This window comes from Neovison vison, chromosome 11 (assembly GCF_020171115.1).
Source record: "Neovison vison isolate M4711 chromosome 11, ASM_NN_V1, whole genome shotgun sequence".
Classification (NCBI taxonomy): Eukaryota; Metazoa; Chordata; class Mammalia; order Carnivora; family Mustelidae; genus Neogale; species Neogale vison.
In genome coordinates, this window is record NC_058101.1 from 204,900,128 (window position 1) to 204,922,260 (window position 22,133).

Here is a 22,133-nt window from a genome sequence, read left to right on the forward strand (position 1 = left end):
TTATTCTGAACCAACTACGTTCAGAGGAACCGCTGAGTTGGGATGGTAAGTGTAAATATGTGATAACGACAATAGTTGTAATGACTCATTCTGATTACAGGGAAAATGTTCACGCTTAACTCCTATAATACTCACTGATAAACATTCTGAAAACCATCTTAGTTTTTTTGCTCGAGGATTACCAGTTAGTTTCTCTATTTCGTGTTTAATATCTCTTGACACTTTACCACACAGTAGAGGAGGACTGCCTTGTTCTATAGCATGATCTAAGGAACAGACAATTCAGTGAGAAAGGACTGCTTTTAAGATATTATTTAAAAATAAAATCTAATACATGTATATTTTCAATACCAGTGTTCCCGATAATTTCTTCCCAAGATCTGTCTGCCAGAATATTTATTAGTAAAGGAGTGATTAAAGGTGTTAATGACCAAAGTCTCACTGTAGAATCACGGGAGCAAGAGGCCATAGTGAAGGGGCGGCTGGGATGACATGTTAAACCTGATGGGAAAAAGAAACCCATTTTAACAAAAAGTAAACACTGAAAAATATTATTTATTTATGTGTACCTCATAAAACTTCTACAGAATTGAAGTTACATAGAAGTGTTTTGAAACAGCATTTCTATTTTGGCTGAAATGATATAAGAATATACTATTTAGCATATTCTATAAGTATGAATACAAAATTGAATAACGATTAGCTAATGGTCCTGGATGAAAATGCTGAAATTCCATTTCAGTTGGTTCAGCAGCTAGCAAACTGTCATAGAAATGGCGTCATGGTAATCTGTGAGGAAATGGAGGATGGATGGAAGTTCTAATTATAAGAAGAAAGAGAATTGGGACCTTCCAGTTTAGAACATCCAGAAACACAATTCTCTTCCACACTCAGCCCCTCTGCCTCAACTGAAAGGCCACTGAGGTAAAGTTTATGGACACAAGTGGCTAGAGTGGGGTGACTTTCTCTAGGGAACCATATTTGCCTTCTTAATTCACCACTTATGCCCATCAAGGTTTGGGCCTATAAATGAAAATGACATGCAAAAGACAAGAACTCCGATTTCTATACCCAGATTAATTGTTTTTACAGACTTACTATTACATTAAAAAGCAAAACATTGTCCTAAATACCCAAGAGTAGAGATACAGGAATGGCTAGATAAGTTATACCTACTTTATCACTGATCTCCTGTGTTACAACTTCCTTCTGCAGTGATGGTAAAGGAAGGAAAAAAATCCAAGCCATTATGTGTGTGCATGTGTGTGTGTGCACACGGAAACATTAATAACTCCTCATGACATTTTGGATTATCTTCTATGCATTCTGATATTCCAACAATAAACAAGTACAGTTTTAATAAGAAAAAGGTTATTTTAAAAGGAAACCATGAAGGCTTCTTTAAAAACATTGTATTTCTCAGAAATTATCAACTTCATTAATAAAGCAAAATTTAAAAGTGCATGAAAACACTTTACCATATACATCTGCACCATGATCACAAACAGTATCCAAACAGGTTCCTTCTCGGGTGTCCCATACTTTTATAGTGTAGTCCCAGCTGCCAGATATGAGGAGATACGGAATCTCGGTATTCCACATTAATCCCCTCACAGGCGCAGTGTGGCCACTAAGAATGTTTATGCAAGCATCTTGAGTATAATCCCAGATTCGAACAGAACTGAAAACAGAATATCGTGTATTATAATACATGTTCTAATTTGTCTAAAGTATTGGCACATGCTTAGAGGAGCACAATTATTTCTCAGTAAATTTAAAAAGCATTTTAAGTTTCAAGGTATGTTATAATTCTTTTATTTATAGCAGATGAAAATAAACAAATAAGTAGGCTATATTTTTTTCCCTACTTTAACTGGTCCTTTACTAATGATCCTACATCTATCATTTCACAGTTTATAGACCTAAAAAATTTCTTTCTTAAAGTAAAATATCCAGAACAGATAAAGCCAAAGAATATTACTAATAATATGGGTACAATAATTTAACAACACTCACATTATTTGTAAATCATGAAAATATAACATGTACATTGGGTATTATTTGAAAAATCAATTTATCTCTATGCTCTTATCAAAGAGTAAATCATTCCTTCATGTTTTGGTCAATAAAGTAAGTTGGTTAGTTGGTGTGGAATCACTAAAATCAAGTACAAAATTTAAATATAACGGTATCATAATATTACTTGAATCTACCAACTGTACAAAATACAATGGTACTGAAAAAAATCTGAACTCAAAAATCAATTTAAGACCTCCAAATTCCAATAACAATTGGATAATTGGATAATTCATAATAATTTTTAGTTACAGATTTATATCAACCTGACAATGCCAAAATATTAATACTTCAAAGATTATATGACACTATAAAGGAGACAGATTACATATGTATTTTTCATTTCTTTAAGGCACATTTATTTCTGCTTTCTATAAAGACTTCCTTCTTTTTCCCCTTATCCTGGTACCTGTATCTAGGCATAGCACAACCTAATTTTGTGCTAAATCCTTATGCTAGCACTGAATTGGTTTGGGTCGATACCATGTTTTTATAAGTAAGCTAATGTTAAAGTGAGGTGAATCAAAATAATTTATCATAAGGGACACTCATTAGAACAGGTGCTCTTGCTTTGTGATGTAATTTAGATTAGGCAAACATCTGGCTAACATCATAATTACATTTTGTACCCCCGGGGCAAATAATACATTATATGTTAAAAAAATTAATAATAAAAAAATTTTAAAATGTAGAAAAAGCTTTATACATCCCATTGTATGTAAGCATTATTTAAAGGTGCTAGATAGCATATTACCTATATAGCCATATAAAGGGACCAATAACCACAATTACAGAAAACTTCCAAGTTTCATTAGCATAATTAAGTAAAATAATCTTACTGCTATCTTTCTCACAAATATTTCTTAGACAATGGTTGAAAATTATACTTTTTTAAAATGTAGCAGTAGCATTCAGACACTGAGGTCTGTGTTAAGAGACGAACAATCTCTAAGTCAACTCATTCGCTGGGACATGATAACCTTACTGTAAGCAACATCTCCAGTGATAACCCACAGAACTCTCACAATTGATTTGCTTAGGAAATCTGGATGGATGCCAAAATTTTAAGATGAAAAGAGTCAATTATTCAATATTAAACTTGTATTTACTGTACACTATGATTTCTATCTGCATAAAGTAAGATTTTTCTTACCTAAATTTATCTCATATTCAAATAGGGACCAAACTGTACTATGCAAAATCTATCCTGTTTGAATATAAAATAGAGACAAAATTTCAGTAACTTTTTCACAAAGCCAGGAAAAAATGTTAAATCACTCTCATTTCTAAATAAATTCTCTTCATGCTAAAAATACATGATCATCTTCTTGTTTTCTATTCTTAATGAAAACAGAGTACAGCTGTTTTCCATATTAAATATCAGGACACTACTAAAAATAAACTCTTCTCTATATTTTACAGAGATTTGTTCATTTCAGACTTTTCGCTTTCCGAAATGATTCTTCCAAAATTTTTGTTTCTGTTAACTATGTTGCTAATAAGATAGAAATAAGCATCCATAATAAGCAAAACAAGTAAGGAAATAGAAATCATGAGCATGATAGCATAAGCATGGCAAAATTTAATTAACTATGGTTAAATGCAATTAGGTCATTGTTAACTGCTTACACATCCGGTTATATGCACATGTTTAAAACATTTCCACCCATAAGCTGGATCATATAAGTATATACATTTCTAGAAGATTATAAGCTTATGAGTTTAAGGACTAAAAAATTAGAATCCAAAAATACATACCCATCATCAGAACCACTACAAAGAATTCCCTCGCTCAGAGGAGACCATTTAACATGGAACACTTTTGCAGTATGTCCACTAAATACTTTTAGTGGTTGATCAGAGCTGGTGGCCACATAATAAACACGAACATTTTTATCTTCACAGCCAGTGGCTATCATGTCTCTGAAACACCATCAATGGCACATTAAAACATGAAAAAATATTGATATTATTTGTTACCAATAACAGAAAGTCACAGTCCTAGTTTCCCAATTGTCTCTGGTGGCTGCACCAGCTTGAGATGCTTTAACTCTTCCAACCAGGGATTCTCTGTAAGTAAAATACGTGGATATGATCTTTCAATGACCTTTGTTTGTTATTCTCAAGAGAATGAGAGTAACTAAGCAACCATTTATATCTATTGACATCCTAGTGGTCATACTCAGAACACTGTTCCAAATGGAGTCAGGAGGTCTAAGGCAGACCCACAGAAATTATGCCCGAACAGTCTCCCTGAGGAACATTAACAATCATACAAACAGCCCCCATACTCTATACGGAAGTTACACATTTTGGACCCAACTGTTATCATGTTAACTGATCTTCCGCAAACTTCCGCAAACTTCAAACTGTTGATTTTTATCATGTGGGTTATTACACTTGCATTTATTTAAGCCCATATGTATAAATACACCAGTTTGCAAACTGGCATGCCAATCTATAAATGTGCTAAAACCTGTAAATTTTACATCTGCCTAAGTCCCACTGATAAATGGGCCAGTCTCTACATGTGGGAAAATACACTTTGCATAATAAAAATATTTACATGTGTACATGAGAATGTTTTTGTTCATGTGTATATGGACACATGAATATACTATCTTAAAAATTAAATAATAAACATTCAAGGAATATACATAAAGAAAGATATCTAAATTATAAATTCAGAGATATCTTATGAATAAACTTTTATAAGTTCAAGGTATTTTTCACTTATCACTGAAGGGGCAATGTAAAATATGGATACTGCTATTAGAACATTTTAAAAAGGTTTTAAGAATAAAACTGAAATTTATTAGGTATACTTGGTAGTAAGCATAAACGTTAACCAACAAAACACTGCATTAATGTCTAATTTTTATTTCAACTGGTCAAATAGTTATTAACCATATAAACAGAAATAAAAATGTGGAACTGTTCTATTGATCAGACACAAGATAATTCTATCCATTTGTATACTGATGAAATATTTTTTAAACATCTACTTTGCTCTAGGCACAGTGAGGGTTAGCAGCACAGTGTTTTCTAAGAATATACTGCTAAAAATAGATAACACAGTTGCTGATCTCACAGAGCTCATATTGTGGAGGACAAGACAGCCAATTTCCAACTAAAATTTAATTATGTTATTTATTTATTTTTTATTAACATATAATGTATTATTTGCCCCAGGGGTACAGGTCTGTGCAACCACTTTGACCTCAGCCCCAGCAACTTCTTCCTAGACACACCGCCAAAGGCAAGGGAAGCAAGGGCAAAATGAACTATTGGGACTTCATCAAGATCAAAAGCTTTTGCACAGCAAAGGAAACAGTCAACAAAACCAAAAGACAACTGACAGAATGAGAGAAGATATTTGCAAATGACATATCAGATAAAGGGCTAGTATCCAAAAGCTATAAAGAACTTATCAAACTCAACACCCAAAGAACAAATAATCCAATCAAGAAATGGGCAAAAGACATGACAGACATTTCTGCAAAGAAGACATCCAAATGGCCAACAGACACATGAAAAAGTACTCAACATCACTAGATATCAGGGAAATACAAATCAAAACCACAGTGAGATACCACCAGACACCAGTCAGAATGGCTAAAATTAATAAGTCAAGAAACAACAGGTGTTGGTGAGGATGTGGAGAAAGGGGAACCCTCCTACCTGTTGGTGGGAATGCAAGTTGGTGCAGCTACTCTGGAAAACAGCATGGATGTTCCTCAAAAGGTTGAAAATAGAACTGCCTTAAAACGACCCAGGAATTGCACTACTGGGTATTTACTCTAAAGATACTAATGTAGTGATCCGAAGGGACATGTGCACCTTAAAGTTTATAGCAGCCATGTCCACAATAACCAAATAGTGGAAGGAGCCTTGATGTCCATCAACAGATGAATGGATAAAGATGTGGTATATATATACAATGGAATACTATGCAGCAATAAAAAGAAATGAAATTTTGCCATTAGCAATGATGTGGATGGAACTAGAGGGTATTATCCTAAGTGAAATAAGTCAATCAGAGGGAGACATTTATCATATGATCTCTTTGATATAAGGAATTTGAAAGGCAGGGTCAGGGGGTCCTGGAGGCTAGGGAGGGAAAAAAATCAAACAAGATGGGATAGGGAGGGAGACAAAAAATAAGAGACCCTTAATCTCATGAAACAAACTGAGGGTTGCTGGGGGGTGGGAGGGTAGGGATAGGGTGGTTGGGTGGTGGACATTGGGGAGGGTATGTACTATGGTGAGTGCTGTGAAATGTGTAACAAAACAACGAAAGTAGGAGCTGGTTCTTTTGAAAGAAGTAATTATGGTTTTTAAAATTATATATATATATACATATTACTCATATGGCTAATAGTTCTGTGTCAAGTAATTCATAGTTGATTTTTTTTTTCATCATGGTAAGTGTGCTCTTCAATATGCATCCCTTATTTCCCCCATCTCTACACCCACTTCCTTTCTGGAAACCATTGGACTGTTTTCTACAGTGAGGAGTCTGTTTCTTGGTTTGCCTCTTTCTCTTTTTGTTTTCCTTTGCTCATTTGTTTTCTTTCTCATATTCCACATATCAGTGAAATCATATGGTTTTTGTCTTTCTCTGACTTAGTTTGCTTAGCGTTATACTGTTTAGCTTCATCCATGTTGTTGGAAAGGGCAAGATTCCATTCTTTCTCACAGCTGAATAGTATTCCATTGTGTATTTCTACATATATACACCACATCTTCATTATCTATTCATTTTAACATTTGCTCTTCCAACCCACTGAGCACAGAATGTCTTTCCATTTCTTTGTGTTCAGTTTCTTTCATCAGTGTTTTATCATTTTCGGAGTACAGGCCTTTCACTCTTTGGTTAAGCTTATTCCTAGATGTTTTAATTGGTTTTGGTGCAATTTAACCAGGATTGTTTTCTTAATTTCACTTTCTGATGCTTCATTATTAGTGTATATAGAAATGCAACAGATTTCTGTACATTGATTTTATATTCTGCAACTTTACTGAATTCATTTATCAGTTCTAGTGGTTTTCTGCTGGAGTCTTTAGGGTTTCCCAAACCATGTGCATATAGTGAAATTTTACTTCTTCCTTGCCAATATGGATGCCTTTTATTTCATTATGTTGTCTGACTTTGTAGCTAGGAATTCCAGTAATATGGTAACTAAGAGTGGTGAGAGTGGACATTCTTGTCTTATTCCTGACCTTGGGAGGAAAGCTCTATGCTTTCTGAGTAGGATAGTGACTGTGGGGTTTTCAGATGAGGACTTTATTATGTTGAGCTATGTTCCCTGTAGGCCCACTTTGCAGAGGGTTATCACGAATGGATATTGTACTTTGTCAAAGGTTTTTCTGCATCGATTGAAATGATCATAGGGTGGGGCACCTGGGTTGCTCAGTGGGTTGAGCCGCTACCTTCGGCTCAGGTCATGATCTCAGGGTCCTGGGATCGAGTCCCGCGTCGGGCTCTCTGCTCAGCGGGGAGCCTGCTTCCTCCTCTCTCTCTGCCTGCCTCTCTGCCTACTTGTAATCTCTCTCTGTCAAATAGATAAATAAAATCTTTAAAAAAAAAAAAAAGAAAGAAATGATCATAGGGTTTTTATCCTTCTTCTTATTGATGTGATGTATCACGCAGATTGTCTTACAAATATTGGACCACGTTTGCATCCTAGAAATAAATCCCACTTGATGGCGGTATATAATTTTTTAAAATATACTGTTGGGTTCAGATTGCTAATATTTTGTTAAAGACTTTTGCATCTATATTCATGAGAGATACTGGTGTGTAGTTTTCTCTCTCTCTCTCTCTCTTTTTTTTTTCTCCCCTGGTTGCTTTATCTGGTTTGGGTATCAGGGTGATACTGGTTTCACAGAATGATTTTGGAAGTTTTCCTTCCTCTTGTATTTTTTGGAATAGTTTCGGAACAAAAGATATTAGCTCTTTTTTAAATGGTAGAATTTGCCTGTGAAGCTGTCTGGTCCTGAACTTTTGTTTCTTGGGTGCTTTTTTATTACGGATTCAATTTCATTGCTGGTGATTGGTCTGTTCAAATTTTCTATTTTTTCCTGCTTTAGTTTTGGTAGATCATATGTTTCTTGGAATTTATCCATTTCTTCTAAGTTGCCCAATTTGTTGGCATATAAATTTTCATGATATTCTGTTATAATTGTATTTCTGTGGCATTGGCTCTTATTTCTCCTCTTCCACTAGTTATTTTGTTTATTTGGTTTTGTTGTTTGTTTGTTTGTTTGTTTTTTACAATGAGTCTTGCTAGAGGTTTAGCAATTTTGTTGGTCTTTTCAAAGAACCCAGTTCCTGGTTTCGTTGATCTGTTCTATTGGTTTTTTTTAAATGTGGTTTTTTTTTGTTTGTTTTAGTTTGTATTTTCTTCCTTCCTTCCTAGATTTTATTTTTAATTAGTCTCTATACCCAACATGGGGCTAGAACTCACAACCCTGAGATCAAGAGTTGCATGTTCCACTAACTAGCCAAGTAGGCACCTCTCTATGATTTATTTCTGCTCTAATCTTCATTAATTTTATTTGTTATAATTACTTTTTTAAGTGCTCCCAGGATATCATAGAAGAAATTTACCTAACATGGGGGTCCAGAAACACTTTTCTGTAGAAGTAGTTTGATGCTGAGAGCTGGAATATAGGTGGATGTTCCGTAAATACAATATAGAAGGGTTGTGTGCATGGGGTGGGGAACAGATTCCTAGATATAGGGAGAGAGCATGAGAGAAAGCTTTAGTATGAAAATAAGCTGACTAGTTCAAGAAACTGAAAGCCAGTGTGGCTGAATGCAAAGAACAAGGGGGAGCCAGGCTTGCAATGGCATGATTAAAACACACAGGAACCAGATTATACAGGGCCTCCCCTGTCGCTCCCCTAAGATTTCACATTTTACCCTACAATCAGTGTAAGCAATGAAATGGTGTACTGAGACCCCGTTGTTAAATACTTTGACTTCGACATCAAGAAGGTGGGGCAGGGAGACAAGGAAGCGGTGACACAGGATGTGAATTCTGGAATTGATTTAGAAGGCTTTTGAGGAAGTCCAAAAGCAAACAAGTAGTATTGGGTTGGGGAGGGGAAAGGAGTGGCTGGAAAAGGAGCATTTACATGGATCGTATCACAGGACTTGCTGGCCGACTGGAAATGGAAATGGACCAGATGACAAGGCATAAGAGAAGAGGCCAAGGATTTTGGCTTCGGCAGCTTTGTTATGAACATTATCAGGCCACGCAGATGGGGAGTCCTGGGGGAGGGGCTGGGCACAAGCTCACTTTGCATAAAACCTCTGACAGGTTTTATAGGTTTATAAGGTTTATAAACTTTTCTATATTTACTGAAAGAAATACACAGATCCATCATTTCTTATGTGATTTAACCCAGAACACAAGTATAACAAGGTTTTAATATTATAATATGTATATTTTCCACTTGCAATATGGAAAAACAGGATTTCACATTATTTTCACAATATCTAAAGGAGGTTTGAATCTTTAAGTACACTTTATACAGAATAAGAGGTTTGAAATGCAAGATTCTTGGAAGTGCAGTGACTTGAAGGATCAGTTTTAGAGGGGATTTGACTTGGATTAATTTTTAAATCTGACTTGATTTTTACATGGTAAATACTAGGCTTGTAAGGAAGGATGACCCTTCAAAACTATGCACAAGTTCTATATTTCAGGAAATCATCCCGTTTCAGGGCATTGCAGCGGGGAGGACAGTGGAAAGTTCTGGTGGAATAACACCACTGGCGAGACTGCTGAAAGGGTTTAGGGAAAGGGTCACATACACTTCCATGGTAGAAGCCACATATAGATTCAGACTAAATTTCCATTTTTTATTAGTCTTATGCTTCTTCCTAAACCCCAGCTAACGTAAACAATCAATTACAAGGCCAGACTACGAGATCATTATTCTAAAGAGAGTGATGAGTATTACCTGTGGGAATAACATTAAATTTCAGGTTTATTTAAAATCTCAGAAGTTATTATTTATCTTGGGAAAAAAAGAAATTCTTACTTGTTGTTCTGGCTCCAATCACAACCAAATACCGCAGCTGGATGTTTGTATTTGTGTAGCACTTTACCATCAATTGTTCGAATAATACTGAAATTAAGTATAATAGATTAATAGAAAAAAAATTCCGAATACATTATTTACAAAAACAAAGCCAGTATTTTATAATTCAAAAGTAAGTTTTTTAGGATAGAGACCTTGTCTTCAAAGCACAGGGAACATTTAAAAATATTAAGTAAATGATATCACCAATTATGAGTGAGTATATTTATATCAGACAGTATTAGTTATGGCAATCCACTTAAATCAATTTGAAGGTGATAAATTTTGATTTAGAATATTTCTTATAGAATATTTTTATAGAATTTCTTATAGAATATTTTTAGTTGAGAAAAAACATAGTTTAACACATATATTTTGAAACAATGATATAACTAACATATGCTTTCAATTTTCAGCTTCAAAATTTAGCAGTTCAAAATTTATATTTCAAAGAGCTCATTTATAATGCAAGTTGCATGTATTAATTAATTAATCCAAGACACGCAAGCTGCAACATTGTTGTGGCACGTTCTGAGTGACATAACTAGAAATTTGGAGGATCTCTTCTCCCCAAAATACATTTTAGCTGCAAAAGTTAAAGAGGCTATAAAACCCAATCATTGCCATAACAAAGGGCAGTTAATTAAAAAAAAAAGAAGAAAAAGAAGCAGCAGCAGCAGCAGGAACTGTATAAATTAATGTATCACAGAGTTTTAAAAGTCTTTAGAAAAGGTAGTCCAATGAAAACTTCTGAGGCTACTGGGAAGTGGTTGGAAATGTTTAGTCACTGCCTATGGTTATTTTTCAAACCAGTGATGTCCTGAAAGTCCATGGTAAAGCTAACTGTGGATCACCTTATCAAAAAACTCTGAAGCACATCTATTGTATTTTGGTATTTATCCATTAGCAAATAATTCTTTTCAAGGCAAAAAAATCACTAATATGCTTATTTTTGGAAAATTCCCCTTCCTGGTGAAGATCTTTGGTTTCCATAACAACTGTCTTTTTCACTGAAATTAAAGAGACGACGAGAAAATTGGGCTGGGCCTGCCAAACCCAACAGGAGACCATCTCTCCTGCATTGCGGGCTGCCACGCGTGACTCTACCACCTGCCGACAATGACAAAACCTACAGCCGCACAATAGCAACATCTGGATAAAAACATTTGTTCAGCTCAAAGGCCATTCTTCCCTTACATATATATTCCTTGGAAACCTACTTTCTCCTGGGATCTAGCAGAATTAAGAAAGCACTGGCTTCTGAAACAGAGGGTCAGAGACGTTAGGCATTTCCCACATGCGTTACCTTATTCCTTCTTGCAAAGGCTATTCATCCTTTTATAAATAATAGCATCTACAAAAGGCGAACAAGTGTCTAGACCACTTGGTATCTCTTGAATCACCCGTGAAACTGAAATACCACTCCCTCAAAAACGTGATGAGGATTAATAAGACTCTTAGTGAAAAGATCTTAAAGTCTCTTTGAGGTATTCACAGTATTTTAGTTACCACTCAGGAAGTATTTTCATTTAGAAAGAAATGACTGGTTTATTTATTTGAAACTCTCCACACTCTTATTTGGTACCGATATGGAACACGGTCTGTGCCCGTGTGGCTTGTACACATGTACTGACGCAGCTGGTGGAGCTGTACAACGGGATCTCGCGGACGACCCGGATGTACGTGCTAACGGGACACAACTGGTACCATCACATGCATCTTTAATAAGCAGTATAACTTCATATCAAGTACTTACCAGAAGCCATCCCCACTGCAGGTGGCTATTCTTTTGGAATCTTTATGACTCCAGGCAACGCAGAATATTCCATTTTTTCCATGCTTCAAAAAATGCAAAATACCTATCAATAAAAAATAATTCACCCCTTTTTTTCTCTTATTTATTTACTTCTTCTAGTATTGCTCTTCTGTTAGGAACTTAGTCTAGTTGATGTTAACAGAGGTATTACTGTCTACAGCAGAAGCGGAACATAAACTTTAAAAATGTAGGAAGCGATCACACTTAAAAAACCAACCCCCTCTGTTAAGATATCGATTAAGTGGCTCTGTTTCGGTTTTGCAGACGCTAGCAGAGAGCCGAGATCTGCAGAATAAAGCTATGCTTGATGCCTTTTCTAGAAGTGCCTGCATGGAGACGAAGGCAGGGATCTCTCCGCTTCCTAACCCGGTGCTACCACAACCACAGTGGGAGAAATACGGCAACTGTTATTACTGGTTGTTGTTCTAAATCCCAAAGGTTTCTGTTTTATAAAAACAAAGAAGGATTTAAGGTTCTTCCTGTCACAAACCACTCTATATTGACCTGTTCCTCTGCTTTCTTGGATTGGGGGAGGGTGGGATAGAGTCACAACCAGTATGATGAGGATTTGTAAAACCACAAGGAATATACTACACATGGGAATGTCATTCATCAGCAGGGGAGGGGAGAATAAATGTTGCCATCGATCCATTTCCAACTTTTCTTTAACTTTATATAGCAGTTCAGTTGTGGCTGCTGCTAAGGAGAGACTAAAGTCTTAAGTTTTAAGGCAACGTTACTGAAGTGGTCTCTAGCTTGCTGTTTTCTCCCTCTGTGCGGATCAAGGGGGTAGCTGTACAAAGATGCGCATAAAATGGAGGCAGTCTCTATATTCATGGAACAGAAGGAGTGGAAGCCTCACGTCAGCTTCGTTTATCCCAGGAAAAGTGCAACTTAGGGCTTCTAAGACCCGGAATTTCCTTCTGTAAGACGTGTGTAACTCAGTTAATTACAGCCAGCACTGCCCCGTATTTATTATCCTAGATTTAGGATCCTAGATTTAATCCCAGATTTAAGCACTTTTTCTATCAGTCACGACTATGCTCCGGAATTCTGGGGAGACATGAAAGGAAGTGAGGGTCACCCCCACCCCCCATGCTAGGATGCTGGTCGTGGAGTCAGGGTAGGACCGTCACAGTGCTGATGGGCAGACATCTGAGGTCACAGAAGGCCAAGATGCCATAAGAAGAGTTCAACAGAATGACCCCCAAGGATAACTTCTTTGAATTTAGGTCAAAAGTTTCTTTCTCAGATTTATTTCTTTTCTTTTTACATGACTATTATGGGATCAGTGCTGTTCTTGACCGGAGGGTGGAGGGCAGGTCGGGGGCACTGCTGAACTGAAAGCATTGCGCTGTAGAGAAAGGGAGGATGGGAACTATACGGGCCTTTGTCAAAGCTTCCTCTTTAGGGGGCAAAATTGCTTACTGGTAGTTGGTAAACTTTCCCTAATACTCTGCATTTTCCACGTGACTTTAGTGTCCCCTAGAAGATCAAAGCTGCTTGATCCTCCGAGGAAGATCAGTTTTTTGTATAAATAGCTTTAAAGTCATTTTCAAATAGATTATATCTTCAATAAACTCCAACAGTAATCATTTGAAATGAATGAAATTTCAAAAGAGAGATCCTTCCTCATTTCCCTTGATACATATCTAACATATTACAGTGAGATCACAGGCAGTTTCCAAGTATTAGTGGGACTCAGTAAAACACAGGATGACAATTAAATTCCAGGCAGAAGTCAAGTACAATGTTTGTCACTACCAGCAGGAAGGGGGGGGGTCTTAGCACTTGTCCTGGAGGAACAAATTTGGGAGGTGGAAGGAAGTCCACGATACTGTATAAATCCAACTTTCCCATCTTACAGGTGAAGAATCAGGTTCAAGACATTAAACGGTTCTCCCTACGTGAAAAGTGAATTGGAACAGAATTTAGACTGTAATTTGGAACTTGTTTCGAGTTTACTCTTCTTACAACTATTGAATATTTGCCCAGATAATTTTGTGGAGAATAAATCAGAATTCCTTTGAATGTCTAATACAACTGTAGGTGAATTCTTCTATCTTAGACCCATCTATATCTTTCAGAATTCATTTCAATATGTGTATGTTCTCTTACTCTTTTTTTTCCCAAGTGACAGAACATAATGTCACCTGGCGATTATTAAATTAAGAGAGAAAAGCATTTACAAAACATGAGGCAGTATAAGACATTATACTATTCGGCTACCAATAAATACACCTTACCTCATTAAATCGTTGCACCATTTTGCCCTTTCTGACATCCCAAATAAAGGTACCATTTCGGGAAGTTGCTCCAGCAATACAGTTTAAGTCACCTTAGGAAACAATTTGTTAGACATTATATGAAATGTCTGCCACACATGTAATTCTTTCCAAAATGTTAATTTTTGAAAAGGACTTGCAATTTACAATGTAATTTTTCTAAGTTTCTAATGATGAAAATTATCAAATGTATGGAAAGAAAAAATAGTATAATGAATGTATTATCACACAACTTCAACAATTATCAAAATTTTGTCTATAGTCTCTCTTGGGTTTCTTTGGAGCAAATCTCTGACAGTCTATCATTTCACCAATAAATACTTCAGTACAAATGTCTAAAAGACTCTTTCAATAACATGACCAAATTATCATAATCACGAACACAAAAATTATCAATAATTCTTCAATACTATCATTTATCCAGTCAGTATTTACATTTTTCTTTACACTGCATCTAACGAGTTGTTTTTTTTTTTTTTTTTGGTTAGGAAAGCATTTCTGTAAGCAGAACACATGAAAAAATCCAGGTTCTTTAAGTCAAAAACCTAAGCAATGCTCTTTGTTTTTAAGAAACAAAAAGATCCGTGAACATCAAACTGCTGCTAAGTTAGCAGATGTTCTGATACATAAGTGTTTTTTGCAAGGCAGTCAAAGAGGCTTTCTGCATTAAAACAAGGGAACAATTGTCCTGTGCTACCTACAAGTAAGACAGGGAGGAAATACTTTGGAATAAATGATTAAAAACCTTAAAAAGATAAGTCCTTACCATTTTTCTAGTATTTTCATTCTGCTCTCCTTTTTTGAGTTCTCAAATTATTGAGAAGTTTCCATATTAATTTGTACTTCTTTTTCTTCTCCTCTGGTTGCTACTCAAAAAGGACAGCAAGCGACGCAATCCTCTAAACCCTACTCACTTCCAAGCCTATCGACCTTCGTAAATCTTTTACATTTTAACCATACTTAACTAAAAGTAGTGATTCATCAGTAATCACATTTCAAAAAAGTAAAGAATTTTCATTTTCCAATGTTCCGGAGAGTGAACTAATGCTTTAGGTAAGGTCGGGTTCTGTGTTATGAATCCGAACAACGGTTTTGACAGTTGAGATTTCTATTTAAGTTTTAGGTGTGAGGCTGAGCTAACACTGTGGAGGAAGAACTGTTCAGCCAGGAGCTGCCACGGCACCATGTCTCTGTGCCACCAGCTGGGGACCCCGCACGCAGAAGCATATATATGGCACTGAGCGGGAGCCCAGGCCCAAGTCTGCCATCATTCACGAGGCACGTAAGCTGGGGAAGTTACTGAGCCTCTCAGACCCTCTTAAATAAATGTTGGTAAGCACAAAACGTCAAATGGGGATGACTATGAGGAAGGCAGCAGGTAAGAAACCTAATTAGCTCTTTTTGTGCCTCACTTCTTAGCGAAGTAACTTTTTTTTTTTTTTCAGTTGGCCTTGTATCCATGATGGCACTAAGTATATTCTGCTTACAGAAACAACTACTGTCAGAGTAAGAGTTGGAAGTAAAACCTTCTTCTGGGATCTTCTGCTCATTGGGGGGAATAAGGGATAAATAAAACAGCACTAGCTTCTTAACCTTTTTTGTATCATGGACCTTTCTGAAAATCTGATTCCTATTATAATCTTTGACAGACACAGGCACGTACACATGTAGGCTAAAACTTTCATGCATAAAATCCAAGAGATTCCCAGCATCCCTAAAAACATCTAAAACCCTTGACAGCCCATAAATTCAAGACTAAAAATCGCTGTGCACAAGGAGATAATCTAAAAAATAAGCTATATCCTGGTTATAGGTGGGTTTAAATATGTTACCACTACGACAAGTAAGAAAAGCATTCTATATACTTTATAAAGTGAAAAATTCATTTGGGTGTGCAAAATGAGATAGGGAAATAATGTTTTGGAGAAAAAACTGTCAGGTTTCAAGGACATCTTTTCTCTCCTTTATGTACAGGAAGGTATAAAGGTAGCATTTTTCTGAAATCAAACAAAAGGCCCTATTCTGGCACAGAAGTTCTTCAATGTTACAGTGGTGGGATTTATATCAAATTACATGGTCAACATTGATCTGTGATTTTATAGAATCATTTATATTTAAAAACAGATGTTAGGGGCGCCTGCGTGACTCAGTGAGTTAAAGCCTCTGCCTTTCAGCTCAGGTCATGATCTCAGGGTCCTGGGATCAAGCCCCCGTATCAGGCTCCCTTCTCAGCAGGGAGTCTGCTTCCCCCTTTCTCTCTGTCTGCCTCTCTGCCTACTTGTGATTTCTGTCAAATAAATAAATAAAATCTTAAAAAAAATAAATAAAAACAGATGTTATCAGGGAAAGATAAATATATATATTTTTAAATTTCATGTATTTGATTCATATGAAAATTTTAAGGAAAACTTTTGTCACATAAAATCTTTTACACCTTGAAAGGCATAGCTATACAAATGCAGCTAAAATTAGATGGTCAAGATCATCCTTATTGACTGTGGCTTTTGTATATGATTATGTCATAAAGAAAGGTCCAGAAATCAAAGTGCCTGCATGGGACAGTTTATTCAAAACCCCCACAAAAACTGAACCAACATATATATTGGTACTAATTTGTCCCTACAATTATTTGAAGCAAGGTGGCACTGAGAGAAGGATATAATTCAAATGAAAACAAAAGTTAGGAGAGTCATTTAACTGCATTCTTGATTTTAATAAAACACTTCTTACCTGGGGCCCATGATAGGGAGTAAATAACCCCTTCATTACCCGGGGAGGTGTACACAGCTGTTAGTGTGTTTATGTCCCAGACTTTTATAGTGCCATCAAAAGAAGCTGTTGCTAGAAGATTGGGATCATCAGGTTTGAATTTGCAGTCAAAGATCGTTTCCACATGTCCCTAGGAACGTGGCATAGAGAAGTCACAACTACTGAGGAAGATTCGTGTTATTAAAAACAACAATGTATAATCAAGTTGACATATATACTACAGTTTTCAAATGTTTACACAAAATATATTATACATACATATATATATAAGTACAAAATTAGAATCACTGTTGTGGTTGAATGTTCTCTATGCTGTTATTTTACTCTTTCGTACAGACCTAGATTTTATTCAACCATAATGCCTCTAATCTGCAACCAAATACAAAGGTGTTAAAAAAACAAAAGAATGCAAAACATATCTTTTCTGATTATCATATACATGATACTGTCCTAGAGATTTATAAAACAATGAACTAGTGATAGTTATTATGTCCTTCTGGAAGTGTGATAGAAGACTAAGATGAAATTAAAACTACAGATCCTTAAATGCAAACCTTTTCTTTTTTATACCAATGACATACTCCAAAAGAACTTCATGATTTTGGCAGAAATAAAAAGAATCCAGCATAATCTTGATTTTTAATTAGTCTTGTTCAAAATTTTCTAACAACCTTATTCTTCGAAAATTATTAGGGAAAAAAATCACTATGTCCTCTGGCTGGCAGGCATTATTAAAGTGAATACAAGCCACTGAAATAATTTATAATCAAGGAATATTTTAGTTTTTAATGAGAACTATCAAAAAATCAGTTTTCTAAATAAAATATTTTAACATGAAGATACACAGTCAACAGAAATGCTACTGAACTTGGATTGCATGATTTCTACTTTGCTAATACAAGTTTTTATAGATTTAAATGTATTCTTATATTTTTCTCTCTTCCTTTTCATACATTTTTGGGAAAGTAAATGGTAATTTGAAGTACAGAAAGAGTTGACCATACTGGAAACAAGTTTACATAAAAAGATGACACGGAAAGGGAATAATCTAGAGGATACCTGCAAAAGGAATATTTAAAAATAACTAAGCTACATAGTGTTATCAGATTTTTTTGGCCATATTTCAATTTTTTCACTCGAGGACAAAATTAAATTTGTCCTAAAGTGATAGATACAATATTACTTTCTTTCCCTCAATTTCTTTACACGGGTGATTATAGCTCTAGATTCCTTTTCTAAGTTTTTTCCCAGAAAAACAACCAACATAAAAAAGTTTTTTAAATGTGTAGATGAGACGAGTGCAAACCTGCAGAAAATAGAATGCATTTTTATGCACTATAAAATAGGGAGATTTAAAGAAGCGGATTCTTGACAAATCGCAATTACAACACAATATACAGGATTACACACCTTCATTCGTTCACAAATTCATTCATTCAACAGAACTGAATAAAGTCTTGCTATGTGCTGGGCACTCTTGAGGGAGTTAAAGTAATAGAACAAAACCAGTCAAAAATGCGAGTCCTCAGCCAGGTTGTACTCTTATTTTATATGGAGGCTTAAAGAGCACAAGAACAAATGTTCACAGAATCCTAGAATCATTGTATTGATTTGATAACAGCAAAATTCTTAGAAGTCTTAGAAATCTCAGAAAACACTGAACCCAACCTTATTCATTTCACAGATAGGAACAATAAAGTTTGGAGTGACTGGTACAGATGGACTTCTCCTTCCTCCTGAAAGAATATTTTTCGTTTTGCTTCCAAAATATAGTACTGCAGTGTAATTTTCCAATACTATATTAAGGACCAACGGGGCATACACAAGAATGGGAGCACTACCAACCATGCAGAATAATCACAATAAGCTAAATAAACATCAATATTGAAAGAAGTTTAATGCTTAAAATTTTAAGAATTGTCCTAGTTTCGTCATCTCTCATTCTACATGTAATTCTAAAATGTTTCAGCCAACCAAGATAAAGTCCTAACATACAACTCTTTATGAAAATAACTTAAACAGTCATAGCATGTACGTAAAAGTAAACATCAAGAGCTAACACAAAATAAGTGTGGTCTATAAAAGTAGGAATGAGTACAAACATACCAAGTCCCTAAGGAAGTCCCATTTCTTGGCTCCCAAGTCATAAAGTCCAACACCACCATCCAAGAAACAGCACACTGCATGCCCGGGAGGAAGAGAAAATGCTTGATTCTGTGTCAAAGTCGGCTGTGGAACTGCTTCGCTTGTCGAGGACATATAATGATTTTTAGTTGGAGACTGGGCTAAAACTAAAAAAGAAAATATAGACAAGTAAATATTTACACCAACAGCTTCCCACAAACTGGAATGAAACCACAGGGTCTAATTTGTAAAAATGCCCCTGCTTTCTTTTATCCAGAATTTATGTCAGCAAACCATGAGGCAAGAACCATTTTCCGCCACAGAAGTGCTTCTGCAGCACTGCCAAAAATTATACATATGGGTACATAAAAGTGGATGTTATTTTGAAGAGATGTATAAAAATGCAGGTGCAGCAAAATGGTGGAAATTAGTGAGTGAGGAACCACAACATTTTGTGACTATTTGATTTCTTATCGCCCCATAAATGAAATGGCAGCATCATTATTTTTTAATTAGAATCTTTTTTCAAAATGCTGACTAATGACTTACTTCCCCTCTACACATACAAACATGCATGAGAATGTTTTTATTTCAAAGCTAATAACTCTCTTCCACTAATTTCCAATCCAGTGAAAATAACTCTTTTCGAAGTTCTTTATAATTCACTGTAATTTAGCACCCAAATTAAGAATCACGACTGTCTGACATACATTTGCATCTCAGTTTTCCCCTCTTCTTCCTCAGGTTTATTTTCACTGTTCATTCACTTCCATGTCTCAATTTTAAATTATATAAATGTCTCTCGTATGTTCTTTATCTCATTTTTTGTCTTCTTTCAAGAAGTTTTTCCTTAGAATGTGAATATTCTCTTGCAAACATAATTCAAAATAATAAGACTGCTGGAAATGATCAGGCTAATCTATATTAATTACATAGTGGAATATAGATAAATATTTCCCAATAAATTCTCTTTTTGGTCCAAATATTATAAAGTCTTCTTTGCTGCACTCATTTGGATAATACTCATTTCTCAGAATCTGAGAATGACAGTAGGTCCAAACTAGCATAAACTACTAATAACAAAAGAAGCACTTGGTTCAATAAAATATTGCTGACAGCTTCATTAAAATTAATATGTTTGATGGCCGGTTCTTCTAATATTTTAATTTGTTGACTTTATGGGTTGTGTTGATACCTTTTATGTACCTATGTATCTGTAATTTACTTATTTATTTATTATTATTTTTTAAGATTTTATTTATTTATTTGGCAGAGAGCCAGGCAGAGAGAAAGGGGGAAGCAGGCTCCCTGCTGAGCAGAGAGCCCGATGTGGGGCTCGATCCCAGGACCCTGAGACCATGACCCAAGCCGAAGGCAGAGGCTTAAGCCACTGAGCCACCCAGGTGCCCCTGTAATTTATTTTTTTAAAGGATTTGGTGAGTATGTCTACATCTAAAATTTTTCATTTTCACATCATTTTTCTTATTCCAAACTTTCTGTTACTTTAAAAAATTGGGAGGAAAAAAACAAGATGTCTAATAATAGGTAGTCTGAAAGGATTTGCTTAATAATGACAAGATTGGTATGTGCTTCTTTATATATTTGGTTTTTCCTCTAATGAATCAGGGCTACTCTTATAATAAGAAAGAAAATATGAAAGAAGAGAATATGTCATATTTCAGTCATCCCATGATAACAACTAAACAAAGAAACTAGTAACTTAAAAAAATACAGGATATATTAACAGTATGCTAGCGTCCAGCATATTACTTCTCTGGCCCTACCCCAGCGTAGGGTAGAAAAGGAGACGCTTATCTTATCTTACAGGATAAGATATTATCTTAATATCTCCATTTATTAGCATTTTAAAAATGTAACCTGGCTCTAAATATTTTCAAATTAGTAATATTAGATATCGTGTGGCCTTGATCGTTCCTTTAGTACACATACTGTCAAAGGCTAATTTTAAAAATCTGGTTCTCAGTAACATATAGTATTTGGTACCGTTTATTTTCTTTTTTCTTTCCACATTTTTATCTAATTTCCAGTAGGTTAACATACAATGTAAATTTATTTTTTTATTATGTTCATGTGATATGTTTATATCATTGTATCGGTCAGTTTATTCGATAGCAATAAACCCAACATCTTAAAATACTGAATTTTGATGATATTTTTACTTACATTTTTTTCTTGGAGGAGAATTAAGCACATGTAAGCAGTGAAACCCTGTTTTCTTTAATTTAAAATTATCAATAGGTGTTGTTCTTGAAACATTCCAAATGCGCAAAACACCCACTTGAGAATCTAGCCAGATCAAGAAAAAAGCATTATGTTAACTAGTTTTATTTGAAACATAAAATGCCCAGAATAAAAGTAGTAACAAAAACTTAAACTTGCAAGATTTGTAGCTTACAGACATTTTTGAAACAATAATGTACAATAACCCAAAGAAACAGGTGAAATGCTATTCATCCTTTTAATGTTTGGCTTATTTTGCTTTTTTCTGTTCCAGATCCTTCCCTAGGGTGAAAGACTGCCTGTTTTGGCAGCTTCCCCTAAAAAGGTCATCAGAGTCTGATCGCAAAAAAAGCACCCCACTGACACACCTGCTCTAGGAAAGCCAGCTACAAAGAACTCTCTACCTCTAACAATAAATAATATTTTGTCTTTTGAAATGTATGTAAACTGCTCCCTTGCTGACCTGCAACAAAGACTGCCTGATATACCAAAGACCAATTAGGAAGCTCCCTCACTTCCCCAAAATCCCACCTATTACGTAGAAGCTACCTTGGGAGACTTTCTGGCAGTTCCTCCAGTGATTAAACAGAGTCACCATAAGACTCAGTGACTATACTCCTAAAACACAATGATAAATGTAAACACAAACACATGGCACATGTCGCACATACAGAATACATTCCAATTTATAACCAGAAACCTGGAAAACTGAGCCTTCATTTCATATT

General features: G+C 35.4%; 1 protein-coding gene across 3 annotated transcripts in view; it reads right to left on the reverse strand.

The window, feature by feature from the left end:
- The window catches only part of WDR17 (WD repeat domain 17), a 108,011-nt gene that overhangs the window by 30,795 nt on the left and 55,083 nt on the right, over positions 1-22,133 (reverse strand). For all 3 annotated transcript variants that reach the window (XM_044225704.1, XM_044225702.1, XM_044225703.1), the window contains 10 exons: positions 21,349-21,471; positions 19,147-19,331; positions 17,002-17,170; positions 14,233-14,324; positions 11,927-12,009; positions 10,132-10,218; positions 3,835-3,999; positions 1,479-1,681; positions 352-501; positions 136-266 (listed from right to left, as the gene is read on the reverse strand). In XM_044225704.1, the coding sequence (XP_044081639.1) occupies positions 136-266; positions 352-501; positions 1,479-1,681; positions 3,835-3,999; positions 10,132-10,218; positions 11,927-12,009; positions 14,233-14,324; positions 17,002-17,170; positions 19,147-19,331; positions 21,349-21,471 (1,388 nt within the window). The remainder of the gene's footprint in view (positions 1-135; positions 267-351; positions 502-1,478; positions 1,682-3,834; positions 4,000-10,131; positions 10,219-11,926; positions 12,010-14,232; positions 14,325-17,001; positions 17,171-19,146; positions 19,332-21,348; positions 21,472-22,133) is intronic.